The 20,473-nt window shown below is 46.9% G+C and overlaps 1 protein-coding gene across 2 annotated transcripts in view; it reads right to left on the bottom strand.

Moving 5' to 3' along the window:
- Positions 1-234: 234 nt before the first annotated feature.
- The window catches only part of Sirt2 (Sirtuin 2), a 299,336-nt gene continuing 279,097 nt past the window's right edge, over positions 235-20,473 (bottom strand). For both annotated transcript variants that reach the window (XM_055073194.2, XM_055073193.2), the window contains 2 exons: positions 8,130-8,250; positions 235-350 (listed from right to left, as the gene is read on the bottom strand). In XM_055073194.2, the coding sequence (XP_054929169.1) occupies positions 334-350; positions 8,130-8,250 (138 nt within the window). In that variant the 3' untranslated portion in view covers positions 235-333. The remainder of the gene's footprint in view (positions 351-8,129; positions 8,251-20,473) is intronic.

The following is a 20,473-nucleotide window of genomic DNA, read 5'->3' as shown; positions in this document are numbered from 1 at the left end:
ACTCACCAGAACCATAGTTCCTCAGCGGCCATGTCAAGTTTGCTCTGTAGTATATCTCAAAGGGAATGTGAGAAAATATATCCAGCAAATAAAAAACTAACAAGGTTGCATACTGATGCTCAATGGCTGACACAAAAGCAACGTATAGAGCGTTACGAGAGCAAAACAATGGTGTGACACCAATGAATACACCAATATTGTTTCTGCAGATGACAGTAGTGAACAGACGCTCAATGAACAGTCAACCAAGCTTTATAGGAACATCAACAGCTACTAGTTCTGCACGGCCACCGGCCAGGGAAAGCAGGTGCAGCTGCCCACCACTGGCTCCCATCACTTCTCGGACGCCTCTGCATGCCAGTGGGACAGGAAGTGAAAAGGAGTGGGAAACAAAGAAAAAGCAAGTCAGACAAAATAAAGCAGAGGCAAGTGAAATGAAATTACGTGAGGTTATGACTGCCACTCTGTAAGGTGTCCCACAAACGCTAATTTGCAGTGCATCAAAACAGGACACCATCTAGGCCGAGGTGTATGTGTCGACCCTTTAAACAAAGAAAACATCCAAGTCGCTTTCTAGAGGCCGTAGCGACTGAATACACATGCCCCGCATAAATATTATCACGTAGTAACGACAGTGAAGAACACAGCAGCAAAACCGTGAATCACGAAACTAACTTTTTATTGGGCAAACTTGTACCCTCAAAAGCACGTTGCACTCAATGCACAATGATAGCGGCGAACACAGTCGGCCATCGTCTAAATCTGATCTGCGGGTCAAGTGCGTTGGCCTTCATATACGAGTCATCGAAGGTTCCCGAGTAATCGCTGGTGCTCCTGTGTCTTCCAGAAAGTACTACAAAGTTTGTGTCAAGCATACAATCAGATTACACAATGTTCGGTGACAACAGACAACGAATAGAACCATCGATCACATTCGAGAAACTTTCGACACATGCAGGCGCGTCCTGTGCTGAGCAATAACATTGAACATTTGTTAGCCGGTGAAAAGAGGTCTACCGAGAAAGATAAGCAGCAGTACACGTGTCAATATGCTCAATAAATCTAAATGTTAAGCCACAACAAGTTGGTGTAGCAAGATTAACATGTCAGATTCTAACCCCCACATCCCAAGTAATTGTAGCTTAATAACGTATTCAGTGTTGCCTCTCGCATTACTCACGACAAAGCATGCGAGTTGAGATGTTGCATAAAGAGAGCGGTATTGTTGAGGTTTCGCTTGACCTTCCTTGACTGTGACTACAACGCCACGTTGAATGGCCTTACAGTTGATCCCGATAACATTAAACTCAAAGGGTATCGCGAAATAGTTCGATATAAACCAAAATTTTATGTCCTCGCAGCGCGAGCGTGAGCTGCACCATTGGATGGATGGAGGAATGAGGCTCAACCCTTTCAATCGGGCGGCGGCGGCGCGCGCCACCTAGCCTTGAATGGTACTATATGCATATATACCTATGTATTTACTCTACTTATGCGTTGATATTATCCACCAATCAGATAGCCTCCGTTTAGTTATTTCTACCTGTTCAAAGTCTATTTTGCTTTCACTGTCTTTAAAACCCAAAGCTTTGAATAGTTCTCCTTTACATTCACCTGCAGGGTGAAGTTGTTTACAAGCAAGTATCAGGTGTTCACCCGTTTCCTCCTCCTCTTCACACGCCCCGCACAAGTCTATCTCCTGGTATCTGGCTCGGTACGTTTTCGTTCGCAGTACACCTGTCCTGGCCTCAAAGAGCAATGAGCTTACCTTAGAGTTATCGTAAATATTTTCTTTGGCTATTTCGTGCTTAAACGTCTTGTATGTCTCTAATGCTGATTTGGTTTGCATCTCTGATTTCCACATACCCCTCTCTGTCTCCTTAACATTTTTCTTGACGGATGATTCCTTACCTCTCCTCCCACTGCTGCCCAAGTATTTGCATGACAATATTCTGGTTCGTTAATTAATCTCGACACTAAGAGCCGCCTTCTGGTGAGGACTGCACACGGACCGCAAGGAGGCAGCAGTGGCCGACCTCGACCAAAGCTAAGCGATTTTCTACTTTTCTTTTTGATGAGAGTTCTTGTGCAAGGTGTAAGCACTGTAGGGCGACAGTTTTAAACCATGGTAGGTGTAGGGAAGCTGACAGAGGTGGCCGGATAGCGAGATAGCCGCAAGACTTACCATGGGGCTTTCTCTGGGTACTTATGCGGGCTTTTTCGTTAGGTGGTCAGGCAGCCGATGCCTTCCGCAGCTTAAGAAAGTCACGGGCTATGTTGAGCTATTGCAGTTATTTTACTCGGAAAAGCAGCTGGAAATAGTAACAGAAAAAATTGAGGAAGTAATTTCTGAGAACATTAATAAAATTTACCAGGGCTGTGTGAGCTAGAGCTTGGTAAGGTACGAGTCAGGCCCAAAGGGAAAAGAAGACGGAAGGCTGCTCAGATAAGGAGGTTAAAAAGGCCGTAGAGAAACGTCAAGAAACATACAGGGAACAGAGATATTCTAAGCAAAAGGGTGAACCAGACACTGAAGTAAACTGAAAATGGGATAACTTCTTCAACTATGGAAGGGATTAATCGAAAGAAGATTAGTAGAAAGGTGACCCAATGGTTGTAAGAAGTAAAGAAAAATAATAGACAAATTTGGAGGAAGCTTAAGCTTCGCCTTTATGAGTGGAACGCTATAGCATTCAAAGATTTCTGACTGCTTCTCATGCTTCCTGGCAACTGCAGCGTATGTAACTCTAATGTTTACCGGGAAACGCTGGCGGCAAGCGCTATGCACGAAGGCACGCTTTCTGGTAGAGACGCGGCCTCTTGCGTGGGCCGCGATGCGGCGGGTGCGAGCGCCATCCGGCGCGCCCGGTTTGTGCCGTTAGCGCGTTAGCAGAGGGAGGGGCAGCATGGGAACGCTGGCGTGATTAGCACCATTGGAGCTAGCTGCGGAAGCTGAAGGCACGAGCAGCGGCACGAGCGCGAGAGGCACTATGGGAACGCTGGGATGATGGGCTACAACGGAGCCAGCTGTGGAAGACGACGACGAATGTGCGGGCAGTGGTACGAGTAATTGTTGATGACAGTTTATCTTCCACGCACGAAAATTTCACGGAACCCTAGCCATGAACAGCTTCGCTGTAATATATCACTAGTCATGGCTAGGTGGCGGAAGCCGCCACCCGATTTAAAGGGTTCAACCTTATCCGTCTATCCATCCATCCTACGAGTGACAGGGAGAAATGGCTGCACTTGCGGTGCGCGTTCGCATATTGTTGTATCTTCAGACTTGTTAATGAATACATTGTTGCGCCAAAAAAGGAAAAGAGAGACTTGGGAAGGAAGAGTACGAAACGACAGATTGTGCGCTGAAGATCAACTAATTTTATTCTTAGAGCAGGGATTTTATTCACTTTTATACAACTGAATAAAATAAGTTCAAGTGCAGCGCTCGATCTGTCGTTTCGTACTCTTCCTTCCCAAGTCTTTGCTTTTTTCTTTTTTTTGGCGCAACAATATATTCAGTAGATCCCAACCAACTCACCCAGCAACAAGTTCTACTCAACTTCTATTCAGACTTGTTCTTGGCTCATCTGCTCCGGTGTTTGCTTTAGACGTGTTCTTACCTTATCTGAGCGAAATGTACAAAGTTTATTCGTCGGAGTGGCACTGTGCTATCGTTGCCTGCACCAACGACCAGCGAACGAGGAAGCTGCTCATGCAAGAGGCCTGCGATCAGTGTTAACGGAGACACAAAAAGTGTGTGTTGGTGTGGAGTGCATTATGCCATGCACACAAGATTCCTGCACCACCAGGGAACTGTCACTACAGAATAGTGACTTGAAATAGAAAATTACTTCGTGCCCTACAAGTTTCCTCAGGTAGACATTCATATTGTTGAAGTAAGCTAATCAATAGCGTGCGCCTTGCCTTCCCCTGCTGCGAGCCTGCGATAACAGCATAACAGCACCATTTACGACCTTTTGGCCTCTTTATTTTAGGCCTGCTCGGCTGACTTTCCAGACGAAAAACCCACAGTGGTCAGTCCGTACCCAAAACCTTTGGGCACAAAAGAAAGGCAAGCAGGAACCATTCGTGTGTGCGTATCGACTTCGTAAGCCTCGCAACGATTGTCCCGTTGCAGCAAATAAACAAGACTGAACAGAACTTGGCAGTTTTCATGTCCTGCGTTCTTCATGCACAAGAACGAGCTGCATTCGAGTATTCGTGACCACGAAAAAAGATGGCAGCTTATGACTAGCGTGCACTGAAACATGGTTGTGCAAATGTCAATGCCTCACCTGATTTTTTCTTTCTTTTGCACAGTATGTGAGTGCTTGAACTGCTATAATTGTGCGATGCTCACTCAGCTATACCAGAAGCAAGTTCAGTCATTTCTAACAGAACTGGTACCCCCTTCTGCGATGTCGTACACGGATACGCAAATTATTGTCTGTTTACTATTGACTGCGAGGGAGAAAATAATAAAGCGCCTGTAATTGGCTGCACACGTGATACACACTGCACCAGCCCACTAATTTGTTATGTTGCTGAGTGGGTCCCTATTGACAGTGTGAAATAAAATGCTGAAACTGAAATGCCGCGGAACTGTAGCACAATTTTTTCAGCTGGTCTTGAACTGCTTGAGGCCGATGACCCCGTCGCCACAAAAGACTCGGAGCAAGTGATTGATTTCCTGAATTACCATGCCACTGCATGCTTGTACACCTTTTCCGTGGACGTGAAGGATTTGTATTACTCCCTGCCTCAAGACCAGTTTCTGAAATGTGTCGACGACAATATCTTTCAGCACAGGCCAATGGCTTTTCAAGACGAATGTAAGGTGGCCCCATGGCGGTTTCTTGATTTAGTGTCCTTGTACATGAAACAGGAGTGTGCATAGGTTCATGTATAGCGCCAGTGCTCAGCGACCTATATTTGGCCTCTCTTCGCAGAAAGCTAAGAGCTGTCCTGTTCCAAGGTCATAATTTTCAGGTTTGTGGATTATTTCCTTGCCTTGATTAGAAGTTGCAAGGAGCACTTCAACAATGCAAGGTGAACATTGTCTGCACATTTGAAAGGTGCCTCAGCCTCTGCAAATCACGCACGAGGTGCCTGAAAACTACATGCTCAGATTTCTTGACCTAAGGCTAGTTTTTTTTTCCCGGATCCATGTCTGCTGGACATACGAGACGCAAAGCAAGAAACTTCTGTTGCCGTTTCTGCCAGATCAAAAAAAGCTCTTAAAAAGGGGGATCGATCAGATGTGTCTATATAATGCACTTAAAAAGTCGTGTGCGTATCGTGTAAATGAAAACTTTGAAATACAAATACAGCTCATAGCCTGAGCAGGTTATCCTGAACACTTGACAGTTGCGGTGGCTGATGATCTGCGCAAGATGAAGCAAGTACGTGTTACTGATCAGGTGCAGGAAAAAGTCCGATCACAAGCTGGCCGTCATTCTCTATCTGCACACGACGTCACATCATCTCGAGAAGACTGGGGGAAATGCAAGCGTGAAAGTTGTCATGTCAGCCTTGGACAAATTATAACCAAGTTGTGTAGTATGGAATTGCCGGTGAATAGCGAAAAGAAAGGGTGCAAATAAAGCACAAGGAAGAATTTGTCACATGTGCCAAAGGCGTCTGTCGGATACCACTATCATGTGGCAAAACATACATAGGGCAGACGGAACGATGCCTAAACGAGCGGTTAAAGGAGCACGACAGGAATGTGAAAAGGGGAGCACAGTGAGACTTGGCGTTACACTGCCGAGAGTGAAAGTGCATGCCATACCTTGACAACGCTGCAGTGTTCTTTAGAGACAAAGATCGGTGCACGTGCGAGATCGTGGAAGCTACAATAATGAGTAGCGGTGATTGTGTGTGCGTCAGCTCATCTTCAGTCTCTTTATCTGTTAAAGAAATATGTTTTCGTGGGGCCAGTTTCTGATAATTCCTTAGTAACGCAAATATTTTCGACGATGAGATCAAATGATAAGTTATGTTTATCCTTGTCTTTTCAGTTTTTTCTTGTCTGTTTTTCTGTGTATATTTACGACATCTTGCATTAAATGTTAGTTCGAAGTTAGCGCATGTCCCGTTCATGTCCCTTTGTGGTTGTTGTAAATTCTGCGCTTAAACTGTATGCAGTATGGATTACCAACTAGCCCGAACCAATGTTTTACTATGCTTATCACACTTTTTTATTCCAGGTAACGTAGAAATGAATGCGCAAGCAAACTAACCTGTATGAATACGGGGCGTGCCGCCATCAGCACAACTGTACTGCAAACTGCCCGGCCAAGTGTCTGTTAGAATACGCAATTTAAATCGCCGCTCGTAGTATGTGGCCAACGAGCCAGGTGGCCTGGTGTGTCGGGTTTCGGAACATTTGTCAGTTTCATGTTGTAACCAGTAGTCCTCGCTTGTGAACAAACCGACAAAATCTGCACGCCTCTTTTTGCGTGCTACTCAGTGCTTCGAGGACTTGCAGCCGATGCGTGCCTTCGTTCTCGGCCCTTCTCTACCGCCACAACAAAGACGCTGTCAGTTTCAAAAGTGGCTTGAAGAACATTCGAGTTAATTCCCAGATATATACGTGACGTGTTACCGTGCAAACATGAATGATATGCGTTCAGCGAGAACACGCGAATCGCACAGCGACGTCTTACGTGCCACTGCCACAATTATGTTTCTGCGAAGTGCGGATGTGGCGTGTGGTGGTTTCTTAAAATTTAACCTGTGATAAAAGATCCGTCCAAGTTGAGTTTGCGGTCGGATTCATTTTGGCTGCTCACGCAATCCTAAGATGCCGTTCACGGAAAGCGTTTGTCTACACAAACAAATCCGGCAGCGACAGCACACCCAAATGGTTCCGTATCCCATGCGCGGCGCCACTCAGTGAAAAGATCGAATGTCATCCACGCTTCCTTGTAGAATGCATATTAGACGCCGAGGCCTTTCGCGGTCTTGAAGCGCAGTGGTGATCTATTTTGCCAATAACGAACTGTTTGCACGAGCCATGTCCATATGTGCAGCGAGCACCCTGGTCATTTTTTCTGCCTAGCAAGTCCTGCCCTTCGGCTTCAATCTCTTGTTTGACAGATTCGCCAAAAAGAGTGCCATTTAAAATTTTTGTATACTTAATATCTTCGAGATTGCAAGAAGTGATGTGTCTCTATTAGGCAAAGCGCACTTGCAGGGGGCGCGGCGCAGCGTTCGATATATCGAGTGTGGCGGTGAACGGGAGTTCAGTGTACGCGTAGTAAATTATGGGGTTTTACGTGTCAAAACCACAATCTAACTATGAGGCTCACACCATATGGAGGTCCCCCGGATTAATTTTATGCCACCTGGAGTTTTTTAACGTACGTATAAATCAAAGTACACGGGTGTTCTTGCATTTCCACCCCATCAAAATGCGGCCGCCGTAGCCGGCATTCCGTCCCGCGACTTCGTGCTTAGCAGCGCAACACAATACACATAGTATGTTGCTGTACTTTTGCATGTTATGTTCAAGGGGATTTTACAACTGTTAAACAGAGACAATAATTTGACACATGCGAGTTTGATATACGGGTTCAATTGCACTTTGCTGCCACTGTGAAGAGGGGTCTGCAGCGCTCAGTCCCACATACTATGCGAAAATGTAGGGCGCTCTGATCATAGCCACCACCTGCAAGGCCGGTGGCTATGCACATGCAGGAAAATGTCACAAAATTTACGTTACGTGTAGTAGGTTTGGAATTATCAACAGTGCTATTGACTTTGTTTCCGATGGGCAGGAAACCATTGCATATTTCCCATGACAAGCTATGCATGCGACTGTTTTTTTTTGTGTGTGTGGAAAGGACTTTAGCTGCTTTACTGAATCGTACGGATCAAAAAATGCAATCTTCATGCTGAAACCAGAGCATGAACAAAACTGGTAAGCATAAGATCTTTTTAAACCATGAAAACTCTATTTGAACACACGCATGCTCACTGGATAAATCAGCAATGAGCTTTATTGCTTGCGCCAGTGCTAGAACAGTCCCAGAGGGTCGGCATGACGCGTAGACCCATATGTGCTGGTGGGTCCTGGTGAGGTCTCGATGGTGCCAGGGGCTGACATGCCCGGCAGTGCTTACCTCCAAGCTGCTTGACCATTTCCGGCTGGCCTGCAGCCACTTTCTGCTCAGCCTCTGCCTTGGCTTCAACTGCTTCTGCCTTGGCTACGTCCACCTGCTCAATGAGCCGCAACAAGTCATCCTGGAAACAAAGGCATGTCACCAATGATTATGCTATATTACCCAAATGAGGGAGTCATGGTGTGAGTTGTTTTGTTATCATGACAACCTCAACGCAAAAGTTGGATGCACACGTCCCCGGCATAAACGGCACACCAGTCCCACTGAACACAAAACGTTTCGAAGACATCTTGGCCGGCCAAAAAGAACTAAAACGTCAACAACTATTTAGGACGGCGACAAGACATCTTTTGCGCACGTCTGGAAGACGTTCTGAGAAAGACGGCTAGGAGACATCTTGCTAAGACGTCTATAAACGTCGTCAGCAGACGACTTCGGAACGTTTTGCGTAAACGTATAGAAGGTGTCTGTGCTCATCTGTTTTTAGATATGTCTAAGACACGTTTCTGTGCTTTTGTCGGCTTACGCGGCTTCATCATCATCAGCCTGGTTACGCCCACTGCAGGGAAAAGGCTTCTTCCATACTTCTCCAACTACCCCGGTCATGTACTATTTGTGGCCATGTTGTCCCTGCAAACTTCTTAATGTCATACGCCCACCTAACTTTCTGCAGCCCCCTGCTACGCTTCCCTTCCCTTGGAATCCAGTCCGTAACCCTTAACGACTACCGGTTATCTTCCCTCCTCATTACATGTCCTGCCCATGTCTAAGATGCCATTACCTCGCGTTTGTTCCCTCACCCAATCTGCTCTTTTCTTATCCCTTAACGTTACACCTATCATTCTTCTTTCCATAGCTTGTTGCGTCGTCCTCAATTTAAGTAGAACCCTTTTCATAAGCCTCCAGGTTTCTTTTACGTACGTGAGTACTGGTAAGACACAGCTGTTATACACTTTTCTCTTGAGGGATAATGGCAACCTGCTGTTCATGATCTGAGCATGTCTGCTAAATGCACCCCAGCCCATTCTTATTCTTCTAATTATTTCAGCCTCATGATCCGGATCCGCGGTCACTACCTGTCCTCAACAGATGTATTCCCTTACCACTTCCAGTGCCTCGCTACCTATAGTAAATTGCTGTTCTCTTCTGAGACTGTTAAACATTACTTTAGTTTTCTGCAGATTAATTTTTAGACCCACTCTTCTGCCTTGCCTCTCCAGGTCATGAGCATGCATTGCAATTGGTCCCCTGAGTTACTAAGCAAGGCAATATCATCAGCGAATCGCAAGTTACTAAGGTATTCTCCATTAGCTCTTATCCCCAATTCTTGCCAATCCAGGTCTCTGAACACCTCCCGTACACACGCTGTGAATAGCACTAGAGAGATTGTATCTCCCTGCCTGACGCCTTTCTTTAATGGGATTTTCTTGCTTTCTTTATGGAGGGCTACGGTGGCTGTGGAGCCGCTATAAATATCGTTCAGTATTTTTACATACGGCTCGTCTATACCCTGATTCCGCAATGCCTTCATGACTGCTGAGGTTTCGACTGAATCAAACGCTTTCTCGTAATCAACGAAAGCTATATACAAGGGTTAGTTATATTCCGCACATTTCTCTATCACCTGATTGACAGTGTGAATATGGTCTATTGTTGAGTATCCTTTACGGTATCCTGCCTGGTCCTTTGGTTGACGGAAGTCTAAGGTGTTCCTGATTCTATTTGCGATTACCTTATTAAATACTTTTTAGGCAGCGGACAGTAAGCTGGTCGGTCTATAATTTTTCAAGTCTTTGGCGTCCCCTTTCTTACAGATTAGGATTATGTTAGCGTTCTTCCAAGATTCCGGTACGCTCGAAGTCATAAGGCATTGCGTATACAGGGTGACCAGTTTTTCTAGAACAATCTGCCCACCATCCTTCAACAAATCTGCTGTTACCTGATCCTCCCCTGCTGCCTTTCCCCTTTGCATAGCTCCCAAGGCTTTCTTTACTTCTTCCGACATGACTTGTGGGATTTCAAATTCCTCTAGACTATTCTCTCTCCCATTATTACCGTGGGTGCCACTGGTACTGTATAAATCTCTATAGAACTCCTCAGCCACTTGAACTATCTCATCAATATTAGTAATGATATTGCCGGCTTTGTCTCTTAACGCATACAGCTGATTCTTGCCTATTCCTAGTTTCTTCTTCACTGCTTTTAGGCTTCCTCCGTTCCTGAGAGCATGTTCAATTCTATTCATATTATACTTCCTTATGTCAGCTGTCTTACACTTGCTGATTAACATGGAAAGTTCTGCCAGTTCTATTCTAGCTGTAGGGCTAGAGGCTTTCATACATTGGCATTTCTTGTCCAAATCTTTCGTCTCCTGCGATAACTATCTGGTATCCTGTCGTACGGAATTACCACCAACTTCTATTGCGCACTCCTTAATGATGCCCATAAGATTGTCGTTCATATCTTCAACACTAAGATACAAAAATGACTGTACCTACTATAAATACGAGCACTTGGTAGCCTGTCACAGCGTCTACACGTGCAGTCGCGGACAGAATATTATGGACCATGAAATCTAAGAAAAAGCTGAATATATCCGCAACCTCACAGCGCAATCTGGTATTTGCATTTTGTACCTCGACTAGAATATGCTAACAACGTAGTCGTGGGCAGTTTTACTGGTTACTGCTACAGGCTGCTCGGGAATTGAACGTTTTCGGAGATACCGTGGTCCATTTTATTCTGTCCGCGACTGTACGTCTCGGAAAAATCAAGGATAGAGCGTAAAATGAATAGCGGCAAACTCTATTGACAACGTGTACATGGATAGGCCAAAATCAGTGAAAACGTTAGTAAATACGCATTTTGGTTCATAATAAATACAAAGAGGTGCGTAAATGCCCATGAAACACGCAAAGACGGGCGCGAATAACGCTCAGCATAGAGTTCGACGTATAGCTATCGCAGTGTGTCAACGCATTTTTAAAGAGAGATACCTACAAGTGGTTGGCCTTATTGTTTGTACTTTTTCATAACGCAAAATTATTCTATATGGATGCGATACCACCATTTGTCGGCACACAGCTCTTACTGCACGAAGCCCCAAAATACACACAGCTCCGGACAAATTTCGCAGCATTTTTTTTTTACTTTCGCCCGAAGCGGCCACTGCACGAGCGTGGCGCCAACTCCTATTGGCGAGATATGCGCCCTTTTTCACGCGACAATGTGCAGGCTTTGCCTTGGCGTACCCGTTTCTCAGTGGCACCAGACAATAAGGATGTTGGTCGGACCAGGAAAGTCGATCGTTCGAACGCGTAGTATAATCCCTCTGCATGCCACCAAATAATTCACAAAATACAATAACTATTTATTGGTTTACGTAGAAAAAGCATTTCAGTACATGTGGTGCTACTACTGGGATATTGAACATAGTGCATTCATTCTCGAACTTAAAAATACATACGAGCGTATAAATCAGTCCGCTTGAGCTTAAAAAAAAGAACCTTCGTGTGCAGCACAGAAGTCGTGCTTGATCGCCAGTCGTGACATCAAAAACTACAACCGATCGCGTAAAAAATGGAGAGTGAAATAGTCAATAAATTCAGGAAGGATCTGCCCAAATACCTTACAAACATAACACATTAAACGCATCCTAGCAGCCAGGAAAAAAATAAATACATTTACTCAAGGAACAGAATACAGTTCAAAGCAACATGGCAACAGTACGACAGACCGCAAAAGAGTAGATCAGTCAATTAAAATAGGCATAAGTAATAAGCGCAAACCATGTTAAATGAAAATGACAGCACACACGCACGTACGATTTTTTTTTACTTTGGAGAAAATTAGATTACTGATTAAGCAACGCAACTCGGAAGCAGAAACTAAATTTTCTGGAGCGCGCGATTTGATACCAGGTTCTAATTAAACTTAAAGCTCCGACAGTTTAAAGGCGCTACAACCTCGCATGTGAAAATTAGCAATATATTTGCACCATTTATAGAAGGTAAGGCAGGTATCTCTCAGATTTCATTCAATTGCACTGTTCATAAACAAATTGCGGCACAGGTCACAATCTTTAGAATAGACGCTTTGCATGTTAGACAGATCGGTTTATCATAAGACGAAGGAAAGCAAGCTTTGCGTAAGTCGCACTAACACAGTGCGTGTCTGATTTAGTCACTTCCTTTACATAGGCAAAGCGGTCGAAACACAAAAACTGACATCCTGAGGTCACGAATAAGCGTGTTTTGGCCTAACAAAACATCGAAGCACAATTAACTGTTCGGTATCATATTACAGATGTGACCACGCTTTGCATTTAGTTCATCGTTTCGCGACGACAGGAAAGAACGAGAACCCACAGAAAACCACAAGTCACCTGCAAATGCACACACATATACGTGCACCCATTTGTGCACGCATGCCGTACAACGCACCTGTACAAGCAACCTCACACTGCACAGAAAATGCAAAGGCGTCCGCAGCAGCACAGGAAATTCTCTGAAATGCCACACCAACACCACAGTGGACACGGGAACAGTGCTTGCGGCACCACTCCTAATCATATTGTTTTCACTATGCAGGTGCGCATAGTTGCCCCTCTTAATGCGGAAAAAATCCACACGTGTTACGTGACACAGTGTACGACTGTTTTTCTGCCATCCTACTGTTATTACGTTCGCGGAATGTCGAGACTAACCCTGGACCTAACACACATTCCGAATCTCTGCTTGATATTGAATCGCTTCATTTTGATCCTTCAGAACAAATGAACGTTTTGTTCAAACTGCTTAAAGATCTTCGCACTGGATCGCTTCAATATTCCAAAACGCAATGCGAATTAGCTACTGACGTAAAGTCAATAAAAACGACCAGAAACACATTGAAACAAAAAAATACTGCAGTCTCCAAAATCGCTTAGATTTACTCGAAGAAAAATTTAAAAACGTCGACCACATAACCAAAGTAATTTCGGACGTACAAGTGAAGGTAAACAGCACGACCTGTCGTTTGGAAGCGCTTGACTTACGCCCCGTTGACTTTGAAGACAGATGGCACAGTGATAGCCTAATATTTCGCGGCATCCCTGACACCAAAGAATCATGAGAAGAAACCGAGAGCAAGTTAATATCAACGATTAAATTCTGCTGCGATGTATTTCAAGATGACGCACTCCATCGCGCACATCACCTCGGTCCTTCCTATTATAAGTGTCGCCTCATAGTTGCAAAGTTTTCACATTCGAAAACACGGGAGAAAGTGTTCGCGCTGCGCGATCAATTCACAAGAAATAACCTAACAATTGCGAAGACTTCTCGGTTCACACCCGTGTTGCTCGCAAAAAGTTAATCGAGTTCGGTATCAGTCACCCCGGTTCCCCCAACTTTACACTCCGCTACAATAAATTGTTTCTTAACAATAAATGCTACATTTACGCCACGCTCACCGATAGCGTCCGTGAAAGAGCGCAGAATGCATCTGGCACATTACAGATTAATACGGTTCTACTACGTGAGTCACAACAGGGACGCGTAAGGGGTAGTGGCCTAACATCATAAACAGCTTTACCTTACTTGCCCATTCTTTCTACAAATATCAGAAGTCTTGTGAATAAATTTCATTATTTATCTTCGGCAATCGAAACATGCCATTCAAAAATTATTGCCTTGACACTGGCTTAGCTTCCTGCACATCTACATGATTATGATACATTTTGTGGCGCCGGCAATTTCGATATCTTCCGCTGTGACCGATCTGCACGTCGAGGAGGCGTCCCTCTTGCAATTTCTAAAGATATTCCATCATTTCATATAGATGTTAACACTGAACTTGAAACCACGTGGGCTTACCTAACTCTCAGTCACTCACCGTTTGCTACCGCTCACCCTCGTCATCTGCCACTTTCATTGAAGTTACACGACGCTATTAATCTAATTTTTTTCGCATTTTCCCATAACACCGCTATTATTGCTCGGCGATTTCAATTTTTCTAATATGGAATACACATATTAAAACTAAAGTTTAACAGTCTCGGAAGAGAACAGCAGCTTACGATAGGTAGCGAGGCACTGGAAGTGGTAAGGGAATACTTCTACTTAGGACAGGTAGTGACTGCGGACCCGGATCATGTGACTGAAATAATCAGAAGAATAAGAATGGGCTGGGGTGCGTTTGGCAGGCATTCTCAGATCATGAACAGCAGGTTGCCACTATCCCTCAAGAGAAAAGTGTATAATAGCTGTGTCTTACCAGTACTCACGTACGGGGCAGAAACCTGGAGGCTTACGAAAAGGGTTCTACTTAAATTGAGGACGACGCAACGCGTTATGGAAAGAAGAATGATAGGTGTAAGGGTAAGCGATAAGAAAAGAGCAGATTGGGTGAGGGAACAAAGGCGAGTTAATGACATCTTAGTTGAAACCAAGAAGAAGAAATGCGCATGGGCAGGACATGTAATGAGGAGGGAAGATAACCGATGGTCATCAAGGGTTACGGACTGGATTCCAAGGGAAGGGAAGCGTAGCAGGGGGTGGCAGAAAGTTAGGTGGGCGGATCAGATTAAGAAGTTTGCAGGGACAACATGGCCACAACTAGTACATGACCGGGGTAGTTGGAGAAGTATGGGAGAGGCATTTGCCCTGCAGTGGGAGTAACCAAGCTGATGATGATGATGACACATCCACCCACCATAAAGCCTTTTTCTGTTCAGGTTAAAGATTTCGGTGAACTGTTTTCATTTTCCCAACTTGTGACTCAACCAACCAGATCACCAATCAACCCCACAAACACGCTTGATTTAATCCTAACTAATCGACCAGAACATGCTTCCTCAATAACATACTGAGCTCGTATTAGTGGCCATTACTTACTAACATTCTGTTTAAAAGTCTGCTATCCCAAAGGGTCAAAAGTTAAGAAAGTTATACGCAATTACAACAAAGCTAAAAGCCAGCAAGAAAGCAATTAACAATGAACTATCGTCCTTTATTCAAACTTTTTTGTTGATTTTGATAATCGTTCGGCCCAGTCAAATTGGGATATATTTTTAGGCCTGGTACGCCTATTAACTGAAAAGTGCATTCCTTATCGCGTCATCACTTCTAATCCTCAATTCCCTTGGTAAAACTCTTATATAAAGCGCCTATCTAACAGAAATCATCTGCAAGTAAAACAACTTGGGAAACCTATAACGCTGCCAATCAAGTGTACTTAACTGCACTAAAAATGCTAATTAGTTGTTCCATACATTACCTGAAATGTTTACGATAGATGTCAGAAAGTTTTGGTGCGTCATTAACCCGTCACCTGATAGCTTTATCACCTTGAAAGACAAGAGAGGTGACGTCATTCCAAGTGACGCTTGCGCAAACATTCTCAATTAATCATTTGCTGATAATTTTCCACTTCATTGAACATTCATCCACCACACACAGGACACTACAACTATCTCATTATGCAACCCATAGCTCTTGATTTCTCTGGTAATCCCCGCAGGGGCATCTGCGTTAGCAGGCGTTTGGTGTGTTGCGACACCACGTACCCGAGCACACGAGGGTTGGACGGTCTCGCGTGTAGCCGTGCGCGGCTTAGCCGTGTCCGGGGAAAGGGGGGTCCTGGGGGTTGAGGCGACGCCAGTGGTTCAGACCTTTAAGGCCCCCGGCGGAGGCAACACACCTCTTTCGCCTGTGCTTCACGTAGACGGCACCCGCACACACCCACCCGGGGCAAATCGCCAGTCGCCTTTTCCTGTCCCCCTCGCCAATCTTTTTTCTATCTCTCTCACTTTCAATCTTTCCTGTCTTCTACTTATTTATTCTTACTTCCGAATTTCCGGACGGCAAGGGTTAACCGTGTGTAATATTGCTACGGGATAGTATTTCCAATGACGAAGAGCCGAGCAGTAAGAAGACGACGACGACGATTGGAAGCTAGCGCGAGCTGTTGCCTCTTGGCCAACTGCGGCGTATTGCCTTGTAAATATACTTGTAAATAGCTTTTCGTCGGTGTCTTCGTACGTAACATATCTGGTGGAGGTGGACGTTCCCTGTACCTCGTCACGGAGCTTCGCAATGGACGGTACGTCGAGCCTTCCTTCATGGCTCCCGGCGACGACAACTCGACTCCGCCGGCTCCGACACCTGCTGCCACTTCGACGACCTACATCACTCTCCCCGCTCCCCGTCATCCTGGCATATTCTCCGGAAAAGATGGGGAAGACGTCGAGGACTGGATCAGCCTGTACGAACACGTCAGCCGCAATACCCGGCAGGACCATACTATCATGCTCGCCAACGTTGTCTTTTACCTCGGTGGCACACCTCGAGTTTGGTATCGCACGCACGAAGATGAGCTCACCAGTTGGAATTCACTTAAGACACAGCTTCGGGACTTGTTTGGCAGCCCCTACGGTCACAAACTTGCAGCGCAGAAGGCGCTTTCCGGTCGTGTGCAGACGTCAACGGAGCCCTACGTCACGTACATTCAGGACGTCTTCGCTCTGTGCCGCAAAGTTGACGCACACATGACTGAGTCCGACAAGGTCTCCCACATCCTCAAAGGCATTGCCGATGAAGCCTTCAACTTGCTCGTATTTAACAACATGGCGACGGTGGATGCAGTTATAAAAGAGTGACGCCGCCTGGAACTCGCTAAAAGCCGACGTATCGACCAACAGTTTGCCCGTCTGCCCAACACCCCAGCGACATCTTCCTGTGCCGACGCTCCTCGTCCCAACAACACTGGCGATGTTACCAGAATTGTCCGGCGTGAGATCGAGGCCACCTATCCGGCTGCCTTCGACTCCAGCCCCTCCAATGCACCTGCAGCCACTGTTACCTTAATCAAGGCAGTTGTCCGCCAGGAGTTCGCTAACATGGGTATTCACACCATCTGCTCGGCCCATCACCCTGATACCCACCCGGATTCTTCGATTCCGCCCCGTCCCGCACCTTCTTACCCACCACGTTTCCGCAACCCCTCAGAATGGCGCACTGCAGACGACAAGCCAATTTGTTTTCACTGCCATTGAATTGGGCACATTTCTCGGCACTGTCGCAGTCGCTGCAGTTCTCTGAACCAGTCTACATATACTGCCTACTCTCGCCCCCCAAGTGGCCTTTCTCGTCCCTATGCTGCCTGCTCAGATAATGCCACCACCGATTCTCCTGCGCCGAACCGCCCCTATTCCCGTTCGCCTTCGCCCCAACGACGACAATCTCGCTCCCCCCAGCCCCGTCGCTCCTATTCGCCGACTCCCTTCGGACGCCGCTCCAAGCCGGAAAACTAGACGATACAGCGCCTCGAGGTGACGCTGCATTGCTCCCTACGCCGCCAAATCCTCTCCTGACGTTGCCGACTCATCTGAACCTTCTTGACGTGCAAGTCGACGGTGTTCCTGTATCTGCTCTCATAGACACTCGGGCGCATTTGTCGGTAATGAGCGCTGACCTTCGTAACCGGCTGAGGAAAATAATCACGCCCGCCACGACGCCTGTTGTCCGTATCGCCGATGGCGGAACAGCCGCTGTAATTGGTATGTGTGCAGCCCGCGTCTCCTTCGCCGATCGCTCCACTACCGAGCTATTCACAGTGATCGCTCACTGTCCCCACGACATCATCCTCGGCTTAGACTTCCTCTCCGCACATTCTGCTCTCATCGACTGCTCCGCCAGTACTCTCCGCCTCGATCTGCCTGTTCTGGATCCCGCTAAACAACACCCTACTTGCCTCAGTTCCATCGACTTCGTTCGCTTGCCACCGTCGGCCCTGACTTACGTTGACTTCGTGTCATCCCCACCAGTCCCCGACGGTCAAGACATCGCGGCTCCTATGCAAGACGTCCTCCTTACACACGGGATCACAGTACCTCACAAAGTTTTATCTATTATGGCGAATTGCGTCTGCCTGCCAGTGGTCAATTTTGGCTTGACGACACAAGTGCTGCCACGCGAGATGTCTCTGGCCCAACTTTGCTCATTCGAGGATCCCTCTGTAGCATCGATTTCAGTAGACGACAATTCAGCCGATCTTCCTCTACCATCGCAGTCGGCAACTTGTACCATCGCCAACTTACAGAAAATGATTGCACCCGACATGCCGTGCGAGCATGCTCGTGCGCTGTGCCGCGTTCTGATTTCCTACCAAGATATTTTTGACTTTAACGATCGTCCTTTCGCCCAAACAACAGCTGTTAACCATCGCATTAATACCGGCGATGCCCCTCCTATTCATCGCCGCCCGTATCGAGTATCACCGGCTGAGCGTCAAGTTATTCACACCGAAGTTCGCAAAATGCTTGCCAAGAACGTTATTGAACAGTCATGTAGTCCATGGGCGTCACTTGCTGTGCTGGTAAAAAAGAAGGATGGCTCATGGAGCTTTTGCGTGGATTATCGGCACCTTAACAGGGTTACCAAAAAGGACGTGTATCCCCTACCTCGGATTGATGATGCCCTTGACTGCCTCAACGGTGCTCGCTATTTCTCCTCTACTGACCTTCGCTCCGGCTATTGGCAGATTGCCGTGGTCGATCGTTAACACCCGACGGTCTTTATCAATTCAAAGTGATGCCGTTCGGTCTATGTAATGCTCCTGCCCCTTTTGAACGCATGATGGACTCCCTCCTTCACGGTTTCAAATGGTCCACGTGCCTGTGCTACTTGGACGACGTTATAGTATTTTCCCCAACATTCGCGACGCATCTCGAGCGCCTCTCAACAGTCCTGGACGTTTTTCGGCGAGCCGGTCTGCAACTCAACGCATCGAAGTGCCTATTCGGCCGTCGCCAGATTACCGTCCTCGGACATCTCGTTGACGCGAACGGAGTGCAACCGGACCCAGGCAAGATCCATGCTGTTACGCACTTCCCTCTTCCAAAGTGTGTCAAGGATGTGCGCAGCTTCATCGGCCTTTTCTCGTACTTCCGCTATTCCCTGAAAAATTTCGCCGCCATGGCACGACCACTAACCGAGCTTTTGAAAAAAGACGCCCCTTTCCAGTGGGGTGATAACAAGGCCTCTGCATTCTCGCTTCTAACCGACCTTCTCACAACGCCTCCCGTTCTGGCCCATTTCGATCCTTCTGCGCCTACCGAAGTCCGTACTGATGCCAGCGGTCACGGAATTGGCGCAGTACTGGCACAACGCCAGCGTGGCCACGACCGTGTTATCGCTTAAGCCAGCAGGCTCCTCTCGCCCGCGGAGCGCAACTATTCCATCACTGAGCGTGAGTGTCTGGCCCTAGTTTGGGCGGCTGCGAAGTTCCGCCCATACTTATATGGCCGACCCTTTTCCGTTGTCACAGACCATCACGCGCTTTGCTGGTTATGCTCATTGAAAGACCCTACAGGAAGGCTTGGTCACTGGGCCTTACGCCTCCAAGAATATTCGATCTCTGTCACCTACAAATCTGGCCGACTACACAAGGACGCTGACTGCCTGTCTCGCTACCCGGTAGACGAGCCTGACGACGCCGACAGTAGTACCACCGACGGCATTTTCTCTGTGTCTGCCTTCGCTAACATCGCCGATGAGCAGTACCGAGACCTATCGCTGCGAGTACTCATCGAGCGTCTGCGCTCTACACCTACCGACGCATCCGTTTGCCGATATGTCCTCCAGGACGGCATTCTGTACCGAAGGAACTTCCTCCCTGATGGCCCTGATCTTCTTCTTGTCGTGCCAAAACATCTACGACAGACTGTGCTCTTTGAGATGCATGACGCACCCACTGCAGGACATCTTGGGGTAACCCGCACGTACGACCGCGTCCGCCGCCGCTTCTATTGGCCTGGTCTCGCTCGCTCCTTCCGACGCTATGTTGCTGCCTGTGATCCCTGCCAGCATCGGAAAACACCTCAGGTGCTACCTTCCGGTCATCTCCAGCCGATCACCGTCCCTGTGGAACCGTTCTTTCGTGTTGGATTAGACCTCCTCGGTCTCTTTCCCACGTCATGCTCTGGGAACAAATGGGTAGCCGTCGCAACTGATTACGCCACCCGATACGCTATCACGCGGGCTCTCCCTACCAGTTGCGCCACTGACGTCGCGGACTTTCTCTTGCGTGACATTATCTTAGTGCATGGCGCCCCGCGACAGCTGCTTACTGACCGTGGTCGTAACTATATATTCAACCTTGGGTATATACATCGGATTATAGTGGCGGTGTATAGCTGGCGTGTGCAGGTTTCTTGGAACCTGTATCGTCTCTTTGTAGGACTCGGTGATGGGTGGCTACCACCTCTACCGAATTTTGAAACCGTCCAATGGCAGAAGCGTTCCCGCGGCTTTCAGGTCGGCCTCTGAAAAGGGGTCGCACCGAAGCAACTGAAGGCAACACAG

This window comes from Dermacentor andersoni, chromosome 7, assembly GCF_023375885.2.
Source record: "Dermacentor andersoni chromosome 7, qqDerAnde1_hic_scaffold, whole genome shotgun sequence".
NCBI lineage: Eukaryota > Metazoa > Arthropoda > Arachnida > Ixodida > Ixodidae > Dermacentor > Dermacentor andersoni.
This window is presented reverse-complemented; position numbering and strand designations above follow the sequence as displayed.